This window comes from Salmo salar, chromosome ssa07 (assembly GCF_905237065.1).
Source record: "Salmo salar chromosome ssa07, Ssal_v3.1, whole genome shotgun sequence".
NCBI lineage: Eukaryota > Metazoa > Chordata > Actinopteri > Salmoniformes > Salmonidae > Salmo > Salmo salar.
The window spans coordinates 63,629,831-63,655,155 of NC_059448.1; the positions used below are offsets into that span (position 1 = coordinate 63,629,831).

General features: G+C 44.1%; 1 protein-coding gene across 1 annotated transcript in view; it reads right to left on the reverse strand.

Annotated features, from left to right (window-relative positions):
• The window catches only part of LOC106609797 (voltage-dependent L-type calcium channel subunit alpha-1C), a 588,474-nt gene that overhangs the window by 125,704 nt on the left and 437,445 nt on the right, over positions 1 to 25,325 (reverse strand). Inside the window, exons 6-8 of the mRNA XM_045722531.1 lie at positions 23,881 to 24,051; positions 23,498 to 23,697; positions 8,489 to 8,592 (exon numbers count right to left, since the gene is read on the reverse strand). Coding sequence (XP_045578487.1) covers positions 8,489 to 8,592; positions 23,498 to 23,697; positions 23,881 to 24,051 — 475 coding nt within the window. The remainder of the gene's footprint in view (positions 1 to 8,488; positions 8,593 to 23,497; positions 23,698 to 23,880; positions 24,052 to 25,325) is intronic.

The window sequence follows — 25,325 nt, forward strand, 5'->3', positions numbered from 1 at the left end:
CACCCTGTTCCCTATGGGCCCTGGTCAAACAGCACCCTGTTGCCTATGGGCCCTGGTCAAACAGCACCCTGTTCCCTATGGGGCCTGGTCAAACATCACCCTGTTCCCTATGGGCCCTGGTCAAACAGCACCCTGTTCCCTATGGGCCCTGGTCAAACAGCACCCTGTTCCCTATGGGCCCTGGTCAAACAGCACCCTGTTCCCTATGGGCCCTGGTCAAACAGCACCCTGTTCCCTATGGGCCCTGGTCAAACAGCACCCTGTTGCCTATGGGCCCTGGTCAAACATCACCCTGTTCCCTATGGGGCCCTGGTCAAACAGCACCCTGTTCCCTATGGGCCCTGGTCAAACAGCACCCTGTTCCCTATGGGGCCCTGGTCAAACAGCACCCTGTTCCCTATGGGGCCCTGGTCAAACAGCACCCTGTTCCCTATGGGGCCCTGGTCAAACAGCACCCTGTTCCCTATGGGGCCCTGGTCAAACAGCACCCTGTTCCCTATGGGGCCCTGGTCAAACAGCACTCTGTTCCCTATGGGGCCCTGGTCAAACAGCACCCTGTTCCCTATGGGGCCCTGGTCAAACAGCACCCTGTTCCCTATGGGGCCCTGGTCAAACAGCACCCTGTTCCCTATGGGCCCTGGTCAAATAGCACCCTGTTCCCTATGGGCCCTGGTCAAACAGCACCCTGTTGCCTATAGGCCCTGGTCAAATATAACTGTATTCCTTATGGGCCCTGGTCAAAAGCACCCTATTCCCTATGGGCCCTGGTCAAAAGTAGTGCACTATAAAGGGAGCAGGTTTCCATTTGGGATGCATGGTTACCACTAGGGCCTACACAGCTTCCCACCTCCCTGGTTGGTATTTGAGGAAATCACTGTGTTGGTGAGTGGTGTTTGAGTGGAGTATTGGTCACCTGGGAAGTTCTGAAATTACAGTCCCACACCACAGACTCTCTCTACAGGGCTGAGTATGTCTAGCACTGCTGGCCCACGGCCCTGTCTCCGTCCCAAATGGAAACCTATTCCCTTTATAATGCACTACTTTTGACCAGGGCCCATTGACAGGGGACACGATAGGGTCAAAACTAGTGAACTATATAGGGAATAGGGAGACATTTGGAACACAACCCCAGGATACCTGATACAATAACTGGGAAGATGGATGAGACAAACTGACGGAGATTCAAATAGAGAGGAAATGGTCCCAGAAGTCTTTCAGTTTCTCCACGTCCTGTCTCCTGTTGTCTATAAGCACCCTTAGTATTTTATTTAACTAGGCGAGTCAGTTAAGAACAAATTCTTATTTACAATGACGGCCTACCCTGGCCAAACCTGGAAGACGCTGGGCCAATTGTGTGTCGCCCTATGGGACTCCCAATCAGGGCCAGATGTGATGCCTCTAGCACTGCGATGCAGTGCCTTAGACCGCTGCGCCACTAGGGGGCCCCACAGTAGATTTACTCCCAGGGGTCTCTCTGTTTCTCCATGCCCTGTCTCCTGTTGTCTACAGTATATACACCCTTAGTACCCTCAGTAGAATTACTCCCAGGAGTCTCTCTGTTTCTCCATGTCCTGTCTCCTGTTGTCTACAGTATATACACCCTTAGTACCCTCAGTAGAATTACTCCCAGGAGTCTCTCTGTTTCTCCATGCCCTGTCTCCTGTTGTCTACAGTATATACACCCTTAGTACCCTCAGTAGAATTACTCCCAGGAGTCTCTCTGTTTCTTCATGTCCTGTCTATCTCCATGTATGTCTCCCTATCCTCTCCCTCTGTCCTCTGATGTCCATTTAGGATGGATGTGGATTCCCATTCTAAGCAGGAATCCAAGGCGTTTTTTGGGACTATATGTTGAGTATGAAGCATGCAAACAAAACATAACAGAGACATTGTAGATGTACACATGAAAACAAAGACAGACATATAGGAGATAAAGATCATGAATGTTGTCTTGAGAAACAACTTTATACATATTGTAGACACATCTTGAGACATCATACATTATAGATGGGCTATAATAGGCTACTGTATTCCCCCAGCTAACAGCAATAACAGCAGCATCCATCCCAACTAGCCGGAGACCAGAATAGAGTGGTTCAGCAGGAAGAGGTAGAGGAGAGGAGGTGGAGAGACAGTCAGCAAGTCAGTCAGTCAGAAATAGGAGCAGTCAGTAAGTCAGGCTGGAAGAAAAGGCCAAAGTTAGGTCAGTTAGTCAGTAAGTCAGGCTGGAAGAACTCCCGAGTGGTGCAGCGGTCTAAGACACTGCATTGCAGTGCTAGAGGTGTCACTACAGACCCGGGTTCGATCCCGGACTGTGTCACAGCAAGCCGTGACCGGGAGACCCATGAGGCGGCGCACAATTGGCCCAGCGTGGTCCGGGTTAGGGGAGGGTTCTGCCGGCTGGGATGTCCATGTCCGAATGGGCTCTAGCAACTCCTTGTGGTGGGCCAAGCGCATGCACACTGACTGCCGTCGCCAACTCTACAGTGTTTCCTCCGACACGTTGGTGCGGCTGGCTTCCAGGTTAAGCGAGCGGTGTGTCGAGAAGAAGTGCGGCTTGGCGGGTCGTGTTTCGGAGGACACATGGCTCTGGACCTTCGCCTCTCCCGAGTCCGTGAGAGACTTGCAGTGATGAGACAAGACTGTAATTATCAATTGGATACCAGGAAATTGAGGGAGAAAAATGGGTAAAATTACAGAAGAGGCCACAGCAGAACCAGTCAGTCAGAGAGAACAACAGCAGAACCAGTCAGTCAGAGAGAACAACAGCAGAACCAGTCAGTCAGAGAGGAGAACAACAGTAGAACCAGTCAGTCAGAGAGGAGAACAACAGTAGAACCAGTCAGTCAGAGAGGAGAACAACAGTAGAACCAGTCAGTCAGAGAGGAGAACAGTAGAACCAGTCAGTCAGAGAGGAGAACAACAGCAGAACCAGTCAGTCAGAGAGGAGAACAACAGTAGAACCAGTCAGTCAGAGAGGAGAACAACAGTAGAACCAGTCAGTCAGAGAGGAGAACAACAGCAGAACCAGTCAGTCAGAGAGAACAACAGCAGAACCAGTCAGTCAGAGAGGAGAACAACAGCAGAACCAGTCAGTCAGAGAGGAGAACAACAGCAGAACCAGTCAGTCAGAGAGGAGAACAACAGCAGAACCAGTCAGTCAGAGAGGAGAACAACAGCAGAACCAGTCAGTCAGAGAGGAGAACAACAGCAGAACCAGTCAGTCAGAGAGGAGAACAACAGTAGAACCAGTCAGTCAGAGAGGAGAACAACAGCAGAACCAGTCAGTCAGAGAGGAGAACAACAGCAGAACCAGTCAGTCAGAGAGGAGAACAACAGTAGAACCAGTCAGTCAGAGAGGAGAACAACAGCAGAACCAGTCAGTCAGAGAGGAGAACAACAGCAGAACCAGTCAGTCAGAGAGGAGAACAACAGTAGAACCAGTCAGTCAGAGAGGAGAACAACAGTAGAACCAGTCAGTCAGAGAGGAGAACAACAGCAGAACCAGTCAGTCAGAGAGGAGAACAACAGTAGAACCAGTCAGTCAGGTATCAAGAAGATGCCACATTTTAACTAGCCAGTCAGGCAGAAAGACAACGATAACCGTCTGTAAGTCAGGCTGGAAGAAGAGGCCACAGCAGAACCAGTCAGTCAGGCAAAGAGAACAGGTTAAATAAGCATCAGTCAGTCCTTCAAGCAGGCAGACCAGAGGAGCGGTCAGTCAGTCAAGTAGAGAATAATACCATTACAGGCCATATTATAACCAGTCAGTCAGTCAGTCAGTCAGTCAGACAGACAGACAGACAGACAGACAGACAGAAGAGGCCATGGTTGAACCAGTCAGACAAGCAGGGAGAAAAGGCCACGGCAGAACCAGTCAGTCAGTCAGCCGAAGAGGAAGAGGCCAAGCTCCATTAGAACCTGCAGTAGAACCAGTTCTTACCCGCTCAACACCCCCAACACCAAGTTAAGCACAAAAAATGACCCTATGATGATTAGCGTGACAAAATAGAGCCAGGGCCAGCCACTCCCTACAGCGTCGTTGACCTGGGAAGAGATGGGAGAGAGGAGGCAGGGGAGAGTTAATGTCCCTTCAACAATAGTTAATGTCCCTTCAACACACACAGAGAGAGCAACAACAGTTAATGTCCCTTCAACACACACAGAGCAACAACAGTTAATGTCCCTTCAACACACACAGAGCAACAACAGTTAATGTCCCTTCAACACAGAGCAACAAGACTCCACTGGACCTGCCTGTGTGTAATGGAGTAACATTTACATTTTAGTCATTTAGCAGATGCTCTTATCCAGAGCAACTTACAGTAGTGAATGCATACATTTCATACATTTTTTTTTTTTAGATATATATTTTTTGTTCTGGCTCCCCGTGGGAATCAAACCCACAACCCTGGCGTTGCACACACCATGCTGGCATTGCAAACACCATGCTCTACCAACTGAGCCACAGGGAAGGTTGTAACCCTTGTCTGAGACCTCAAGACCTGATTGCCTACCTAGGCTAAAGCAGTGATGTAAAGTACTTCAGTAAAAATACTTTCAAGTTCTACTTAAGTAGTTTTTGGGGGTTTCTGTACTTTACTATTTATATTTTTGGCAACTTTTACTTTTACTTCACTACATTCCTAAAGAAAATAATGTACTTTTTACTCCATACATTTTCCCTGACACCTAAAAGTACTCGTTACATTTTGAATGCTCAGCAGGACAGGAAAATGGTCCAATTCACACACTTATCAAGAGAACATCCCTGGTTATCGGCTGCCTCTGATCTGGTGGACTCACTAAACACACATGCTTTGTTGTAAATGATGTCTGAGTGTTGGAATGTGCCCCTGGCTATCCGTAAATTAAAAAACAAGAAAATGGTGCCGTCTGGTTTCCTTAATATGAGTAATTTTAAATACTTTATACTTTTACTTTTGATACTTAAGTATATTTTAGCAATTACACTTGCTTTTGATAATTCAGTATATTTAAAACCAAATACTTTTAGACTTTTTACTCAAGTAGTATGTTACTGGGTGACTTTCACTGTTACTTGAGTCATTTTCTATTAAGGTATCTTTACTTTTACTCAAGTATGACAATTGCATACTTTTTCCACCACTGGGCTTAAGCTCAGTGGGCTAACACAATATTATGGCCCACAGATGAACCAAGTTAGTCCCAATGTGTTACACCTCACAGACCACCCCATAATAACCTTAGTTCCTGCTTAGTTACCAGGAAGATTTCAATTCCAACACTCCTCAGATATTTTTTTTATCAGACTTGTATTGTTTCTACACTCTTAGAAAAAAGGGTTCCAAAAGGGTTTTTCAGCTGTCCCCATACTGTAGGTCAGGAGAACCCTTTTGGGTTGTAGGTAGAACCCTTTTTGGTTTCAGTCAGAACCCTTTGTGGAAGGGCTCTACATTGAACCCAAAAGGGTATTTCAAAGGGTTCTCCTATGGGGACAGACGAATAACCCTTTTAGGTTCAAGATGGCACCTTTATTTCTAAGAGTGTACCTCTAAATCAACCTGAGTCTAAATCATTTATCAGTGCGTTTCTCGGCTGTGTGTGTGTAAGTCTTATACTTGGCAACATGACTCAGTGTTGGGTAAAACCAGAAAACGGGGACCACCTGCAGAAGTGAGCTTTATGCTGCAGAAACAAAGCCAGTGGGTTTTAAATGGGGGATAAAAGGTTTTTAAGTGAGTAGGAGCGCCCCGGGGGGGATGCCTGGGTTGAACCACACAGAGGAGAAGAGAAAAGGTTTATCTACAGTACTGACTTCTCCCACTGTAGTGATGAATGGGGGGAGGAGAGAGAGAGAAGGAGAAAGGAGAGAGAAAAGGAGAGAGAAAGGAGAGGGGAAAGAGAGGACAGAGAGGAGAGAGAGAGAAGGGGGAGAAAGGAGAGAGAGAGAAAATGTCCTGCTCTCTCTCTCTGTGATCTGTGAACACTGTGCGACTCTCCTGTGGAAACACCAGCATGCGTTGAGAGGTTGTGACATCACGTCACCCCCGGCAACCACTCAGGACATATTACCATAAAGCGGACAGACAGGTGGTTGGGTTTACCATACGGCCGGTACGACACATGTCAACGCACACGTCAACCTATCTACACACACACACACACACACACACACACACACACACACACACACACACACACACACACCGTTTCTACCTGATACTGGGCATTACATTCCCAGAATACTCCTCTCCTCCTCCTCCTTTCTTCACTTCCTCCTCCTCCTCTTCCTCTCCCTACCTAATCCCTTGCATTGACCCGCTCCTGAACCTGTCCCTTGAGGCTTCTCTAAAGATGCATATCAACCTACCTTTCCACTGTGACTAGAGCCTAAGGTAACATGTCAGACCCTCTGTCGACCAGTCACAGGTGACTGAAGCCTTGTGGAGACTTTCACTGAAATGACTGAAGCCTTGTGGAGACTTTCACTGAAATGACTGAAGCCTTGTGGAGACTTTCACTGAAATGACTGAATGGATTTTGGACGGAGTTTTTTCTATTCTGAATTCTGATTTGGTAGGGTTTGGAATGTCTATGTTAATTAAGCAAGCATATGCTGGCTTCGTTTGAACGGCAGATTAGTTTTTCCAGATTTTTTCCAGTTTTTCCTCTCCCCTCCTTTCTGAGTGTCTCCCCCCTCTCCCCTCCTTTCTGAGTGTCTCCCCCCTCTCCCCTCCTTTCGGAGCCTCCCTCTCCCCTCCTTTCTGAGTGTCTCCCCCCTCTCCCCTCCTTTCTGAGTGTCTCCCCCCTCTCCCCTCCTTTCTGAGTGTCTCCCCCCTCTCCCCTCCTTTCTGAGTGTCTCCCCCCTCTCCCGTCCTTTCTGAGTGTCTCCCCCTCTCCCCTCCTTTCTGTCTCCCCCTCTCCCCTCCTTTCTGAGTGTCTCCCCCCTCTCCCCTCCTTTCTGTCTCCCCCTCTCCCCTCCTTTCTGAGTGTGTCCCCCCTCTCCCCTCCTTTCTGAGTGTCTCCCCCCTCTCCCCTCCTTTCTGAGTGTCTCCCCCCTCTCCCCTCCGTTCTATCTCCCCCTCTCCCCTCCTTTCTGAGTGTCTCCCCCCTCTCCCCTCCGTTCTGTCTCCCCCCTCTCCCCTCCGTTCTGAGTGTCTCCCCCTCTCCCCTCCTTTCTGAGTGTCTCCCCCTCTCCCCTCCGTTCTGTCTCCCCCTCTCCCCTCCTTTCTGAGTGTCTCCCCCCTCTCCCCTCCTTTCTGAGTGTCTCCCCCCTCTCCCCTCCTTTCTGAGTGTCTCCCCCCTCTCCCCTCCTTTCTGTCTCCCCCCTCTCCCCTCCTTTCTGAGTGTCTCCCCCCCTCTCCCCTCCGTTCTGTCTCCCCCCTCTCCCCTCCTTTCTGAGTGTCTCCCCCCACTCCCCTCCTTTCTGAGTGTCTCCCCCTCTCCCGTCCTTTCTGAGTGTCTCCCCCCTCTCCCCTCCTTTCTGAGTGTCTCCCCCTCTCCCCTCCTTTCTGAGTGTCTCCCCCTCTCCCCTCCTTTCTGAGTGTCTCCCCCCTCTCCCCTCCTTTCTGAGTGTCTCCTCCCCTCTCCCCTCCTTTCTGAGTGTCTCCCCCTCTCCCCTCCTTTCTGAGTGTCTCCCCCCTCTCCCCTCCTTTCTGAGTGTCTCCTCCCTCTCCCCTCCGTTCTGTCTCCCCCCTCTCCCCTCCTTTCTGAGTGTCTCCCCCCTCTCCCCTCCTTTCTGAGTTTCTCCTCCCTCTCCCCTCCTTTCTGAGTGTCTCCCCCCTCTCCCCTCCTTTCTGAGTGTCTCCCCCTCTCCCCTCCTTTCTGAGTGTCTCCCCCTCTCCCCTCCGTTCCGTCTCCCCCCTCTCCCCTCCTTTCTGAGTTTCTCCCCCTCTCCCCTCCGTTCTGAGTGTCTCCCCCCTCTCCCCTCCGTTCTGTCTCCCCCCTCTCCCCTCCGTTCTGTCTCCCCCCTCTCCCCTCCTTTCTGAGTGTCTCCCCCCTCTCCCCTCCTTTCTGAGTGTCTCCCCCTCTCCCCTCCTTTCTGAGTGTCTCCCCCTCTCCCCTCCTTTCTGAGTGTCTCCTCCCTCTCCCCTCCTTTCTGAGTGTCTCCCCCCTCTCCCCTCCTTTCTGAGTGTCTCCCCCCTCTCCCCTCCGTTCCGTCTCCCCCCTCTCCCCTCCTTTCTGAGTTTCTCCCCCCTCTCCCCTCCTTTCTGAGTGTCTCCTCCCTCTCCCCTCCTTTCTGAGTGTCTCCCCCCTCTCCCCTCCGTTCTGTCTCCCCCTCTCCCCTCCTTTCTGAGTGTCTCCCCCTCTCCCCTCCTTTCTGAGTGTCTCCCCCCTCTCCCCTCCTTTCTGTCTCCTCCCTCTCCCCTCCTTCGTATAGACTCTTTTCATCCCTCTCTTTCTCTGTCCCAGGAGTCTTGTTGTCTGGTCTGCGGTCAAAGGGAGGGCAAACACACACACACGCACATGCACACACACACGAACACACACTCAGCGCTCTTACCCGCTCAACACCCCCAGAACCAGATTTAGAACGAAAAATGATCCAAAGATGACGAGACTGACAAAATAGGCCCAGGGAAGTTCATAGCCCATAGCGTCTTGCATCTAGAGAATAGAGAGAAGGAAGAGGAGGAGGGGTTTAGAGAGAGAGGACAGGGATTGGAAGACAAGAAGGGGGAGGAGGGGTTATAGAGAGAGAGGACAGGGATTGGAAGACAAGAAGGAGGAGGAGGGGTTTAGATGGAGAGAGGACAGGGATTGGAAGACAAGAAGGGGGAGGAGGGGTTTAGAGAGAGAGGACAGGGATTGGAAGACAAGAAGGGGGAGGAGGGGTTTAGAGAGAGAGGACAGGGATTGGAAGACAAGAAGGGGGAGGAGGGGTTTAGAGAGAGAGGACAGGGATTGTAAGACAAGAAGGGGAGGAGGGGTTATAGAGAGAGAGGACAGGGATTGGAAGACAAGAAGGGGGAGGAGGGGTTATAGAGAGAGAGGACAGGGATTGGAAGACAAGAAGGAGGAGGAGGGGTTTAGAGAGAGAGGACAGGGATTGGAAGACAAGAAGGAGGAGGAGGGGTTATAGAGAGAGAGGACAGGGTTTGGAAGACAAGAAGGGGGAGGAGGGGTTTAGAGAGAGAGGACAGGGATTGGAAGACAAGAAGGAGGAGGAGGGGTTATAGAGAGAGAGGACAGGGGTTGGAAGACAAGAAGGGGGAGGAGGGGTTATAGAGAGAGAGGACAGGGATTGGAAGACAAGAAGGGGGAGGAGGGGTTATAGAGAGAGAGGACAGGGGTTGGAAGACAAGAAGGGGGAGGAGGGGTTATAGAGAGAGAGGACAGGGGTTGGAAGACAAGAAGGGGGAGGAGGGGTTATAGAGAGAGAGGACAGGGGTTGGAAGACAAGAAGGGGGAGGAGGGGTTATAGAGAGAGAGGACAGGGATTGGAAGACAAGAAGGGGGAAGAGGGGTTATAGAGAGAGAGGACAGGGGTTGGAAGACAAGAAGGGGGAGGAGGGGTTATAGAGAGAGAGGACAGGGGTTGGAAGACAAGAAGGGGGAGGAGGGGTTATAGAGAGAGAGGACAGGGATTGGAAGACAAGAAGGGGAGGAGGGGTTATAGAGAGAGGACAGGGGTTGGAAGACAAGAATAGGGTGGTTAAAAAAGAATGAAGGAAATAAATAAAGCTAAGAAATTGCACAATTACACAGTAGCAGAAAACGGCAAGGTTGGAGAAGTGTGTGCACTTGGGTGTGTACGTGCCAGCACTCATATGTGTGTATTTCTACGTGTGAAGGGTAAAGCTACTTCAGATACAAAAACCCAAACAATGGAGCTAATTAATTCATTTCCAATGTCAAGCTCCCACTCTAGAACAAGTACCCGTGACAGGAAATAGAACCAGAACGTTGGAGACAACGAGAGATCATCAGAACTCTAGAATACTACTGAATAATATCTCAGCTGTGAACGAATGTCTCTTGATCATAAACACCCTTGAACAGAGCCCTCTCTGGTCGTTGTAGAGTTAAGTAGAGCAGGACTGAGAGTGTTGTGAGTGAGTGTCAGTGTGAGTGTGTGTGTGTGTGTGTGTGTGTGTGGATGTGTTTAACTATAATTGTGGGGACCAAATGCTATTTCAAGGGGATTTAGGGTTAAGGTTAGAATTAGTGTTAGGCTCAGAATTAGATTTAGGTTTAAGGTTAGGGTTAAGGTTAGGGTAAGAGTACAGGTTATGGTTAGATTTTTGAGTGTGTGTGTGTGTGTGTGTGTGTGTGTGTGTGTGTGTGTGTGTGTGTGTGTGTGTGTGTGTGTGTGTGTGTGTGTGTGTGTGTGTGTGTGGCTGCGTCATGGTGGAAGAGACATAATGTGATATGGATGGTAGAGACATAATGTGATATGGTAGTAGAGACATAATGTGATATGGTGGTAGAGACATAATGTGATATGGTAGTAGAGGCATAATGTGATATGGTAGTAGAGACATAATGTGATATGGATGGTAGTAGAGACATAATGTGATATGATGGTAGAGACATAATGTGATATGGTAGTAGAGGCATAATGTGATATGGTAGTAGAGGCATAATGTGATATGGATGGTAGTAGAGACATAATGTGATATGGATGGTGGTAGAGACACAATGTGATATGGTGGTAGAGACATAATGTGATATGGATAGTGGTAGAGACATAATGTGATATGGATGGTGGTAGAGACATAATGTGATATGGATGGTAGAGACATAATGTGATATGGTGGTAGAGACATAATGTGATATGGTAGTAGAGACATAATGTGATATAGATGGTGGTAGAGACATAATGTGATATGGATGGTAGAGACATAATGTGATATGGTGGTAGAGACATAATGTGATATAGATGGTGGTAGAGACATAATGTGATATGGATGGTAGTAGAGACATAATGTGATATGGTGGTAGAGACATAATGTGATATGGATGTGGTAGAGACATAATGTGATATGGTGGTAGAGACATAATGTGATATGGATGGTGGTAGAGACATAATGTGATATGGTGGTAGAGACATAATGTGATATGATGGTAGAGACATAATGTGATATGGATGGTAGAGACATAATGTGATATGGTGATAGAGACATAATGTGATATGGATGGTAGAGACATAATGTGATATGGATGGTAGAGACATAATGTGATATGATAGTAGAGACATAATGTGATATGGTGGTAGAGACATAATGTGATATGGATGGTGGTAGAGACATAATGTGATATGGATGGTAGAGACATAATGTGATATGGTGGTAGAGACATAATGTGATATGGTAGTAGAGACATAATGTGATATGGTGGTAGAGACATAATGTGATATGGATGGTGGTAGAGACATAATGTGATATGGATGGTGGTAGAGACATAATGTGATATGGTGGTAGAGACATAATGTGATATGGATGGTGGTAGAGACATAATGTGATATGGTGGTAGAGACATAATGTGATATGGATGGTAGTAGAGACATAATGTGATATGGATGGTGGTAGAGACATAATGTGATATGGTGGTAGAGACATAATGTGATATGGTGGTAGAGACATAATGTGATATGGATGGTAGAGACAATGTGATATGGTGGTAGAGACATAATGTGATATGGATGGTGGTAGAGACATAATGTGATATGGATGGTAGAGACAATGTGATATGGATAGTGGTAGAGACATAATGTGATATGGATGGTGGTAGAGACATAATGTGATATGGTGGTAGAGACATAATGTGATATGGATGGTAGTAGAGACATAATGTGATATGGATGGTGGTAGAGACATAATGTGATATGGTGGTAGAGACATAATGTGATATGGTGGTAGAGACATAATGTGATATGGTGGTAGAGACATAATGTGATATGGATGGTAGAGACATAATGTGATATGGTGGTAGAGACATAATGTGATATGGATGTGGTAGAGACATAATGTGATATGGATGGTAGTAGAGACATAATGTGATATGGTGGTAGAGACATAATGTGATATGATAGTAGAGACATAATGTGATATGGTGGTAGAGACATAATGTGATATGGTGGTAGAGACATAATGTGATATGGATGGTGGTAGAGACATAATGTGATATGGTGGTAGTAGAGACATAACGTGATATGGATGGTAGAGACATAATGTGATATGGTGGTAGAGACATAATGTGATATGGATGGTGGTAGAGACATAATGTGATATGGATGGTAGAGACATAATGTGATATGGTGGTAGAGACATAATGTGATATGGTAGTAGAGACATAATGTGATATGGATGGTGGTAGAGACATAATGTGATATGGATGGTGGTAGAGACATAATGTGATATGGTGGTAGAGACATAATGTGATATGGTGGTAGAGACATAATGTGATATGGTGGTAGAGACATAATGTGATATGGATGGTGGTAGAGACATAATGTGATATGGATGGTGGTAGAGACATAATGTGATATGGATGGTGGTAGAGACATAATGTGATATGGGTGGTAGAGACATAATGTGATATGGTGGTAGAGACATAATGTGATATGGTAGTAGAGACATAATGTGATATGGATGGTGGTAGAGACATAATGTGATATGGTGGTAGAGACATAATGTGATATGGTGGTAGAGACATAATGTGATATGGTGGTAGAGACATAATGTGATATGCGAGTAGAGACATAATGTGATATGGTGGTAGAGACATAATGTGATATGGTAGTAGAGACATAATGTGATATGGTGGTAGAGACATAATGTGATATGGATGGTAGAGACATAATGTGATATGGTGGTAGAGACATAATGTGATATGGATGGTAGTAGAGAAATAATGTGATATGGTGGTAGAGACATAATGTGATATGGTGGTAGAGACAATGTGATATGGTGGTAGAGACATAATGTGATATGGATGGTGGTAGAGACATAATGTGATATGGTGGTAGAGACATAATGTGATATGGTGGTAGAGACATAATGTGATATGGTGGTAGAGACATAATGTGATATGGATAGTGGTAGAGACATAATGTGATATGGATGGTGGTAGAGACATAATGTGATATGGTGGTAGAGACATAATGTGATATGGATGGTGGTAGAGACATAATGTGATATGGTGGTAGAGACATAATGTGATATGGATGGTAGAGACATAATGTGATATGGATGGTAGTAGAGACATAATGTGATATAGATGGTGGTAGAGACATAATGTGATATGGATGGTAGAGACATAATGTGATATGGTGGTAGAGACATAATGTGATATGGATGGTGGTAGAGATATAATGTGATATGGTGGTAGAGACAAAATGTGATATGGTGGTAGAGACATAATGTGATATGGTGGTAGAGACATAATGTGATATGGATGGTAGAGACATAATGTGATATGGTGGTAGAGACATAATGTGATATGGTGGTAGAGACATAATGTGATATGGTGGTAGAGACATAATGTGATATGGTGGTAGAGACATAATGTGATATGGATGGTAGAGACATAATGTGATATGGTGGTAGAGACATAATGTGATATGGATGGTAGAGACATAATGTGATATGGTGGTAGAGACATAATGTGATATGATAGTAGAGACATAATGTGATATGGTGGTAGAGACATAATGTGATATGGATGGTGGTAGAGACATAATGTGATATGGTGGTAGAGACTTAATGTGATATGGTAGTAGAGACATAATGTGATATGGTGGTAGAGACATAATGTGATATGGTGGTAGAGACATAATGTGATATGGTGGTAGAGACATAATGTGATATGGTAGTAGAGACATAATGTGATATGGTGGTAGAGACATAATGTGATATGGTAGTAGAGACATAATGTGATATGGATGGTGGTAGAGACATAATGTGATATGGTGGTAGAGACATAATGTGATATGGTGGTAGAGACATAATGTGATATGGATGGTAGAGACATAATGTGATATGGATGGTGGTAGAGACATAATGTGATATGGATGGTGGTAGAGACATAATGTGATATGGATGGTAGAGACATAATGTGATATGGTGGTAGAGACATAATGTGATATGGTGGTAGAGACATAATGTGATATGGATGGTAGAGACATAATGTGATATGGATGGTAGAGACATAATGTGATATGGATGATAGTAGAGACATAATGTGATATGGTGGTAGAGACATAATGTGATATGGTGGTAGAGACATAATGTGATATGGTAGAAGAGACATAATGTGATATGGTGGTAGAGACATAATGTGATATGGTGGTAGAGACATAATGTGATATGGTAGTAGAGACATAATGTGATATGGTGGTAGAGACATAATGTGATATGGATGGTAGAGACATAATGTGATATGGATAGTGGTAGAGACATAATGTGATATGGTGGTAGAGACATAATGTGATATGGTGGTAGAGACATAATGTGATATGGATGCTAGTAAGACATAATGTGATATGGATGGTAGAGACATAATGTGATATGGTGGTAGAGACATAATGTGATATGGATGGTAGTAGAGACATAATGTGATATGGATGGTAGAGACATAATGTTATATGGTGGTAGAGACAATGTGATATGGTGGTAGAGACATAATGTGATATGATGGTAGAGACTTAATGTGATATGATGGTAGAGACATAATGTGATATGGATGGTGGTAGAGACATAATGTGATATGGTGGTAGAGACATAATGTGATATGGTAGTAGAGACATAATGTGATATGGTGGTAGAGACATAATGTGATATGGTGGTAGAGACATAATGTGATATGGATAGTGGTAGAGACATAATGTGATATGGATGGTGGTAGAGACATAATGTGATATGGTGGTAGAGACATAATGTGATATGGATGGTAGAGACATAATGTGATATGGATGGTAGTAGAGACATAATGTGATATAGATGGTGGTAGAGACATAATGTGATATGGATGGTAGAGACATAATGTGATATGGTGGTAGAGACATAATGTGATATGGATGGTGGTAGAGACATAATGTGATATGGTGGTAGAGACATAATGTGATATGGTGGTAGAGACATAATGTGATATGGTGGTAGAGACATAATGTGATATGGATGGTAGAGACATAATGTGATATGGTGGTAGAGACATAATGTCATATGGTGGTAGAGACATAATGTGATATGGTGGTAGAGACATAATGTGATATGGTTGTAGAGACATAATGTGATATGGTGGTAGAGACATAATGTGATATGGTAGTAGAGACATAATGTGATATGGATGGTGGTAGAGACATAATGTGATATGGTGGTAGAGACATAATGTGATATGGATGGTAGAGACATAATGTGATATGGATGGTGCTAGAGACATAATGTGATATGGTTGGTGGTAGAGACATAATGTGATATGGATGGTAGAGACATAATGTGATATGGTGGTAGAGACATAATGTGATATGGTGGTAGAGACATAATGTGATATGGATGGTAGAGACATAATGTGATATGGATGGTAGAGACATAATGTGATATGGATGGTAGTAGAGACATAATGTGATATGGTGGTAGAGACATAATGTGATATGGTGGTAGAGACATAATGTGATATGGTAGTAGAGACATAATGTGATATGGTGGTAGAGACATAATGTGATATGGATGGTAGAGACATAATGTGATATGGATAGTGGTAGAGACATAATGTGATATGGATGGTGGTAGAGACATAATGTGATATGGTGGTAGAGACATAATGTGATATGGATGGTAGTAAGACATAATGTGATATGGATGGTAGAGACATAATGTGATATGGTGGTAGAGACATAATGTGATATGGTGGTAGAGACATAATGTGATATGGATGGTAGTAGAGACATAATGTGATATGGATGGTAGTAGAGACATAATGTGATATGGATGGTGGTAGAGACATAATGTGATATGGTGGTAGAGACATAATGTGATATGGTGGTAGAGACATAATGTGATATGGATGGTAGAGACATAATGTGATATGGATGGTAGTAGAGACATAATGTGATATAGATGGTGGTAGAGACATAATGTGATATGGATGGTAGAGACATAATGTGATATGGTGGTAGAGACATAATGTGATATGGATGGTGGTAGAGACATAATGTGATATGGTGGTAGAGACAAAATGTGATATGGTGGTAGAGACATAATGTGATATGGTGGTAGAGACATAATGTGATATGGATGGTAGAGACATAATGTGATATGGTGGTAGAGACATAATGTGATATGGTGGTAGAGACATAATGTGATATGGTGGTAGAGACATAATGTGATATGGTGGTAGAGACATAATGTTATATGGATGGTAGAGACATAATGTGATATGGTGGTAGAGACATAATGTGATATGGATGGTAGAGACATAATGTGATATGGTGGTAGAGACATAATGTGATATGATAGTAGAGACATAATGTGATATGGTGGTAGAGACATAATGTGATATGGATGGTGGTAGAGACATAATGTGATATGGTGGTAGAGACTTAATGTGATATGGTATTAGAGACATAATGTGATATGGTGGTAGAGACATAATGTGATATGGTGGTAGAGACATAATGTGATATGGTGGTAGAGACATAATGTGATATGGTAGTAGAGACATAATGTGATATGGTGGTAGAGACATAATGTGATATGGTAGTAGAGACATAATGTGATATGGATGGTGGTAGAGACATAATGTGATATGGTGGTAGAGACATAATGTGATATGGATGATAGTAGAGACATAATGTGATATGGTGGTAGAGACATAATGTGATATAGTGTGGTAGAGACATAATGTGATATGGTAGAAGAGACATAATGTGATATGGTGGTAGAGACATAATGTGATATGGTGGTAGAGACATAATGTGATATGGATGCTAGTAAGACATAATGTGATATGGATGGTAGAGACATAATGTGATATGGTGGTAGAGACATAATGTGATATGGATGGTAGTAGAGACATAATGTGATATGGATGGTAGAGACATAATGTTATATGGTGGTAGAGACAATGTGATATGGTGGTAGAGACATAATGTGATATGATGGTAGAGACGTAATGTGATATGATGGTAGAGACATAATGTGATATGGATGGTGGTAGAGACATAATGTGATATGGTGGTAGAGACATAATGTGATATGGTAGTAGAGACATAATGTGATATGGTGGTAGAGACATAATGTGATATGGTGGTAGAGACATAATGTGATATGGATAGTGGTAGAGACATAATGTGATATGGATGGTGGTAGAGACATAATGTGATATGGTGGTAGAGACATAATGTGATATGGATGGTGGTAGAGACATAATGTGATATGGTGGTAGAGACATAATGTGATATGGATGGTAGAGACATAATGTGATATGGATGGTAGTAGAGACATAATGTGATATAGATGGTGGTAGAGACATAATGTGATATGGATGGTAGAGACATAATGTGATATGGTGGTAGAGACATAATGTGATATGGATGGTGGTAGAGACATAATGTGATATGGTGGTAGAGACATAATGTGATATGGTGGTAGAGACATAATGTGATATGGTGGTAGAGACATAATGTGATATGGATGGTAGAGACATAATGTGATATGGTGGTAGAGACATAATGTCATATGGTGGTAGAGACATAATGTGATATGGTGGTAGAGACATAATGTGATATGGTTGTAGAGACATAATGTGATATGGTGGTAGAGACATAATGTGATATGGTAGTAGAGACATAATGTGATATGGATGGTGGTAGTGACATAATGTGATATGGTGGTAGAGACATAATGTGATATGGATGGTAGAGACATAATGTGATATGGATGGTGCTAGAGACATAATGTGATATGGTTGGTGGTAGAGACATAATGTGATATGGATGGTAGAGACATAATGTGATATGGTGGTAGAGACATAATGTGATATGGTGGTAGAGACATAATGTGATATGGATGGTAGAGACATAATGTGATATGGATGGTAGAGACATAATGTGATATGGATGGTAGTAGAGACATAATGTGATATGGTGGTAGAGACATAATGTGATATGGTGGTAGATACATAATGTGATATGGTAGTAGAGACATAATGTGAAATGGTGGTAGAGATATAATGTGATATTGATGGTAGAGACATAATGTGATATGGATAGTGGTAGAGACATAATGTGATATGGATGGTGGTAGAGACATAATGTGATATGGTGGTAGAGACATAATGTGATATGGATGGTAGTAAGACATAATGTGATATGGATGGTAGAGACATAATGTGATATGGTGGTAGAGACATAATGTGATATGGTGGTAGAGACATAATGTGATATGGTGGTAGAGACATAATGTGATATGGATGGTAGTAGAGACATAATGTGATATGGATGGTAGTAGAGACATAATGTGATATGGATGGTGGTAGAGACATAATGTGATATGGTGGTAGAGACATAATGTGATATGGATGGTAGAGACATAATGTGATATGGTGGTAGAGACATAATGTGATATGGATGGTAGAGACATAATGTGATATGGTGGTAGAGACATAATGTGATATGATAGTAGAGACATAATGTGATATGGTGGTAGAGACATAATGTGATATGGATGGTGGTAGAGACATAATGTGATATGGTGGTAGAGACATAATGTGATATGGTAGTAGAGACATAATGTGATATGGTGGTAGAGACATAATGTGATATGGTCGTAGAGACATAATGTGATATGGTGGTAGAGACATAATGTGATATGGTAGTAGAGACATAATGTGATATGGTGGTAGAGACATAATGTGATATGGTAGTAGAGACATAATGTGATATGGATGGTGGTAGAGACATAATGTGATATGGTGGTAGAGACATAATGTGATATGGTGGTAGAGACATAATGTGATATGGATGGTAGAGACATAATGTGATATGGATGGTGGTAGAGACATAATGTGATATGGATGGTGGTAGAGACATAATGTGATATGGATGGTAGAGACATAATGTGATATGGTGGTAGAGACATAATGTGATATGGTGGTAGAGACATAATGTGATATGGATGGTAGAGACATAATGTGATATGGATGGTAGAGACATAATGTGATATGGATGGTAGTAGAGACATAATGTGATATGGTGGTAGAGACATAATGTGATATGGTGGTAGAGACATAATGTGATATGGTAGTAGAGACATAATGTGATATGGTGGTAGAGACATAATGTGATATGGATGGTAGAGACATAATGTGATATGGATAGTGGTAGAGACATAATGTGATATGGATGGTGGTAGAGACATAATGTGATATGGTGGTAGAGACATAATGTGATATGGATGGTAGTAGAGACATAATGTGATATGGATGGTAGAGACATAATGTGATATGGTGGTAGAGACATAATGGGATATGGATGGTAGTAGAGACATAATGTGATATGGATGGTAGAGACATAATGTGATATGGTGGTAGAGACAATGTGATATGGTGGTAGAGACATAATGTGATATGATGGTAGAGACGTAATGTGATATGATGGTAGAGACATAATGTGATATGGATGGTGGTAGAGACATAATGTGATATGGTGGTAGAGACATAATGTGATATGGTAGTAGAGACATAATGTGATATGGATGGTAGAGACATAATGTGATATGGATGGTAGTAGAGACATAATGTGATATGGATGGTGGTAGAGACCATGTAGTATATTGCCTGGTTGAGAAGACATATTGTAGTGTATTGCCTGGTTGAGAAGACATAATGCAGTGTATTGCCTGGTTGAGAAGACATAATGTAGTGTATTGCCTGGTTGAGAAGACATGATGTAGTGTATTGCCTGGTTGAGAAGACATATTGTAGGGTATTGCCTGGTTGAGAAGACATAATGTAGTGTATTGCCTGGTTGAGAAGACATAATGTAGTGTATTGCCTGGTTGAGAAGACATAATGTAGTATAGCCAGAATAACAGACAGGCAGGCCAGAGAGGCAGTACAGAGAGGGGGTGTAGAGCCAGGCTGGCAGCCTCCCACTTCATCCATCATGGTCTTAATTAATAACATGTCCCCACATTTACATGGCAAAAACACAAAGGTCACTGAAACACACATTTTATAATGGTTGACAGCTAAAACCTGCCAGAGGATATTAGACAATATGTGTGTTTGTTTGTGTACGCTTGTGACAAAGCTACATAGTATTTGTGTAGTGTGAGGTAGATCCTCCTACAGTGAGAATAGGGAACAGTTTCCTCTGTGTTTCTCCTATAACCCTTACCAGACTGTTCTCTCTCTCTCTCTCTCTCTCTCTCTCTTCTCACACACTCGCTCACCCCTAATACTGCCTAGGCGTTAATAACGGGGGACTTCAATTTATTGTTATTATTCATATTTTTTTAATTGAACCTTTATTAATTAGGCAAGCCAGTTAAGAACAAATTCTAAAATACAACGACGGCCTACCCCGGCCAAACCCTAACCAGGACGACGCTGGGCCAATTGTGCGCCACCCTATGAGACTCCCGATCAGACCGGTTGTGATACAGCCCGGGATCAAGACAGGGTCTGTAGTGACGCCTCTAGCACTGAGATGCAGTGCCTTGAACCGCTGCGCCAATCGGGAGCCCAATGAAACAAGAGACTGCGAACAGCATCGACTGAACGACTCAATACCTACATCCAAAATGGCACCCTATTCCCAATATAGTGCACTACTTTTCACCAGAGCCCTCTGGAATAGTGCACAATATTGTGGAACAGGGTACCTATTAGGACACGACCCAATACAATTCACCAGCATCACCCTCCAAAGAAGAAGCGTAGGGAATGTGCAGTGTGTGTGTGGTGTGTGTCGCTGTATATGTGTGTACGTGGTGTGTGTGAAGTGCGCTGAACACACACTGTCTCATCACCCATCGGTTATCAGCCGGGGATCTGATTGGCTATCGTCTCCCGAGGCAGGAAATGAACACTTAACCGTCAGTGGCTATGACACGCTGGGATAAAAGGTGTGTGTGCATCCGTGTGTGTGTGTGTGCATGTGTTTCTCTTCACATTTCATCAGTGTTATTTTCACATGTTTTTCAATCTGTTGATATCTCTGATGGTCAGTTTGGTTCAAACGATCTCTATCAGTGTTTCTCGATGGATGAGGCCCACCAACCTTCTTACACACTGTAATATATACAGAGCCTTCGGAAACTATTCAGACCCCTTGACTTTTTCCACATTTTGTTAGCTTACAGCCTAATTCTAAAATGTATTAAATTATTTTTTCCCCCTGATCAATCTACACACAATACCCCATAATGACAAAGCAAAAACAGGTTTTTAGACATTTTAAATATCACATTTACATAAGTATTTAGACCCTACTTTGTTGAAGCACCTTTGGCAGTGATTACAGCCTCGAGATTTCTTGGGTATGACGCTACAAGCTTGGCACACCTGTATTTGCGGAGTTTCTCCCATTCTTCTCTGCAGATCCTCTCAAGCTCTGTCAGGTTGGATGGGGAGTGTCGCTGCACAGCTATTTTCAGGTCTCTCCAGAGATGTTCAATCGGGTTCAAGTCCGGGCTCTGGCTTGGCCAATCAAGGACATTCAGAGACTTGGCTGTGGGCTTAGGGGCGTTGTCCTGTTGGAAGGTGATCCTTCGCCCCAGTCTGAGGTCCTGAGTGCTCTGGAGCAGGTTTTCATCAAGGATCTCTCTGTACTTTGCTCTGTTCATCTTTGCTTCGATCCTGACTAGTCTCCCAGTCCCTTCCGCTGAAAAACATCCCCACATCATGATGCTGCCACCACCATGCTTTCTTCCAGACGTGACGCTTGTCATTCAGGCAAAAGTGTTCAATCTTGATTTCATCAGTCCAATAGAATCTTGTTTCTTATGGTTTGAGAGTCTTTAGGTGCTTTTGTGCAAACTCCAATCGAGCTGTCATGTGCCTTTTACTGAGGAGTGGCTTCCTTCTGGCCACTCTACCATAAAGGCCTGATTGGTGGAGTGCTGCAGAGATGGTTGTCCTTCTGGAAGTTTCTCCCATCTCCACAGAGGAACTCTGGAGCTCTGTCAGAGTGACCATTGGGTTCTTGGTCGCCTCCCTGACCAAGGCCCTTCTCCCCCGATTGCTCAGTTTGGCCGGGTGGCCAGCTCTAAGGAGAGTCTTGGTGGTTCCAAACTTCTTCCATTTAAGAATGATGGAGGCCACTGTGTTTTTGGTGAGCTTCAACGCTGCAGAAATGTTTTGGTACCCTTCCCCAGATCTGTGCCTCGACACAATCCTGTCTCGGAGCTCTACGGACAACTCCTTCGACCTCATGGCTTGGTTTTTGCTCTGACATGCACTGTCAACTGTGGGACCTTATTTAGATTGGTGTTTGCCTTTCCAAATCATGTTCAATCATTTGAATTTACCACAGGTGGACTCCAATCAAGTTTAGAAACATCTCAAGGATGACCAATAGAAACAGGATGCACCTGAGCTCAATTTCAAGTCTCAGAGCAAAGAGTCTTAATACTTATGTAAATAAGGTATTTCAGTTTTTAATATTTTATAAATGTGCAAAAATTTTGACAAATCTGTTTTCGCTTTGTCATTATGGGGTATTGTGTGTAGATTTCTGAGGATATTTTTTTATTGAATCCATCTTAGAATAACGCTGTAACGTAACAAAACGTGGAAAAAGGTCTACTAAAGGCTGTACCAACTGTAGAAGACGAGATTAAACAAGGGCTTTATGATGAGTTGAATCAGATGTTCTGGTGTTGGACCAGAACTAATTCATAGGTTCATGTTTGGTCACAATACTGTTTCAGAACGTTTGTTTTGGACTGATGCCCGACTGAGCATTCTACTCAATGCATCGTCAATGAGCGCTGATGAAAATTTCATCAAAAGTGCATTACAGTGGCTTGGAAATATGATGACATTTCAAAAGGAGGAAAATAATGAGTAGGAAAATCTTTGGTCATCATTTTGATGTCGCCATATTGACTTTAGATGCAGTATAACGTTAGCTAGTTAGCTAAGATTGAGACGAGGATACCGGATTTCAGCTAGCTACCTACCGTTAGCATTGCTAGCTATTTTTGACAAACTTTGCCAGCTAATGATAACATTGCCATGTCTAAAGTAAATTTGACGACATGATAATGCTGGCAAAGTTGTTTCCTACTAAATATTTGACTACTTTCACAATGTCATCGTATTTCCAGGCACTATAGTGTAATTTAGACAAAACAGTAGTCAGCCTCCGTCAAGAATGACTGGGTTTATCACCACCTTAGGGCTCCACTATGGCGCCACCGGTAGAGGGACGTCTTGTGAACGTTCATAACAATGGCATGACATGACCCCGTGAAGGGGAGGTGCAACCCATGAATATGTGGAATGGACAGGGGTCACCAGAGACTGATCAGTGAAACCCTGATCTCCATCCTTGGTGTAGACTCACCCAGTAGAGGACGTCTGTCCAGCCCTCCATGGTGATGCACTGGAACACCGTCAACATGGCGAAGGCAAAGTTGTCGGAGTTAGTGATGCCATCGTTAGGCCCCTCCCAGCCCATCATGCATTGCGTGGCGTTCTGGGAGCAGTGGCGGCCGTGAGCCCCGTTAGGAGCGCAGGGGGCCGGCTTCTCCTCCACTATGGGACCTGTAGGGAGGACACACAGATTTAACCACATTTATACACGTGTGTGTGTGTGTGTGTGTGTGTGTGTGTGTGTGTGTGTGTGTGTGTGTGTGTGTGTGTGTGTGTGTGTGTGTGTGTGTGTTCCTACCTCTGTAGAAGGGGTGTCCCTCTCTGTGGTAGAAACAGGTGTGTGTGTGTTCCTACCTCTGTAGAAGGGATGTCCCTCTCTGTGGTAGAAACAGGTGCGGTGCATCTTGCCCATGAACAGCTCCAGGCCGATGATGGCGTAGATGATGATGACAAACAGGACCAGCAGGGCGATGTGGAGGAGAGGAACCATGGCCTTGATGATGGAGTTCAGCACCACCTGAAGGCCTGGAGGTGGAGAGGAGACAGCGTTTCCCATCGAGGCTCCACAACAACCACACATTAACACACACACAAACACACCCTATATGCAGACAGGTAGGTAAGCACTAGTCTAGTTAGCGCTGCAGCATCAGTCTGGAAGGGATCCCATCGAAGCAGTTTTTGGCCGAGGGGCGTTGCACAAAACAAATTAGAAAGCGATTGGATCACCTTCGACCAATCAAAAAACAGAATCCACAGCGCTGCGTTTTCTAGGTTTAAAACAAGATGTCATCTTCACCCTAGACATATACATGTCACCTCGTAAGTATGGCGTTACACGCGTCGTTGTCCAGGTGTCTACTGCCGGGCAACGCCGGAGCTGGGCGTTCCTCATCAACTAAACCACACCCCCCTAGTTCATCAGAGGAAGCTGATATATCGTGCAGCGTTTAATGTGAGCTGGCGGGAACCAGTGTCTCCCGAGGCTAGGTAGACACTACCTAGAGGCCTAGAGAGACACCATAACACACAGGTTAACTAGGGGAGACAGAGCTAGCTAGCTGTGTGTGGGTCATACACTCCCAATGTATCCTCTAGCTGTGACCACAGACAGTAAAGCCATGTTGTAAAGCAGTGGTCTGGTCACCAGGTCAGAGATCAGCCCAGACTATCATCAGCCCGATATCACATGCTATCTCCTCCCCCGAATCTCCTCCCAATCTCCCGCTGCACCTGGTCCCCAGTGGGGGAGGAAGGGGGGTGGCTGACCAATACCCCTGAAGTCTCTCCAGGTTCAGACACAAATCATTTTCTCCTAAACTAGTAGACAGAGTAATCCACTATATCAATACCATAATACCATAATATCAATCAATACCATAATACCATAATATGCATCAATACCATAATACCATAATATCCATCAATACCATAATATCCATAATATCCATCAATACCATAATACCATAATATCCATCAATACCATAATACCATAATATCCATCAATACCATAATACCATAATATCGATCAATACCATAATACCATAATATCAATCAATACCATAATACCATAATATCCATCAATACCATAATACCATAATATCAATCAATACCATAATACCATAATATCCATCAATACCCATTTCTGAATAGGGAGAAAGAGAATACATATTTCCAATGTACAGGTAAAGTGTTGGCTCCCTCCCTCTCCCCTCCCCCTCATTGCCTGATTTTTGTCAGCTTTTTCATGTCCTGCGCCCTTTGTGTCCTGCGCCCTTTGTGTCGTTGTGTGTGTGTGT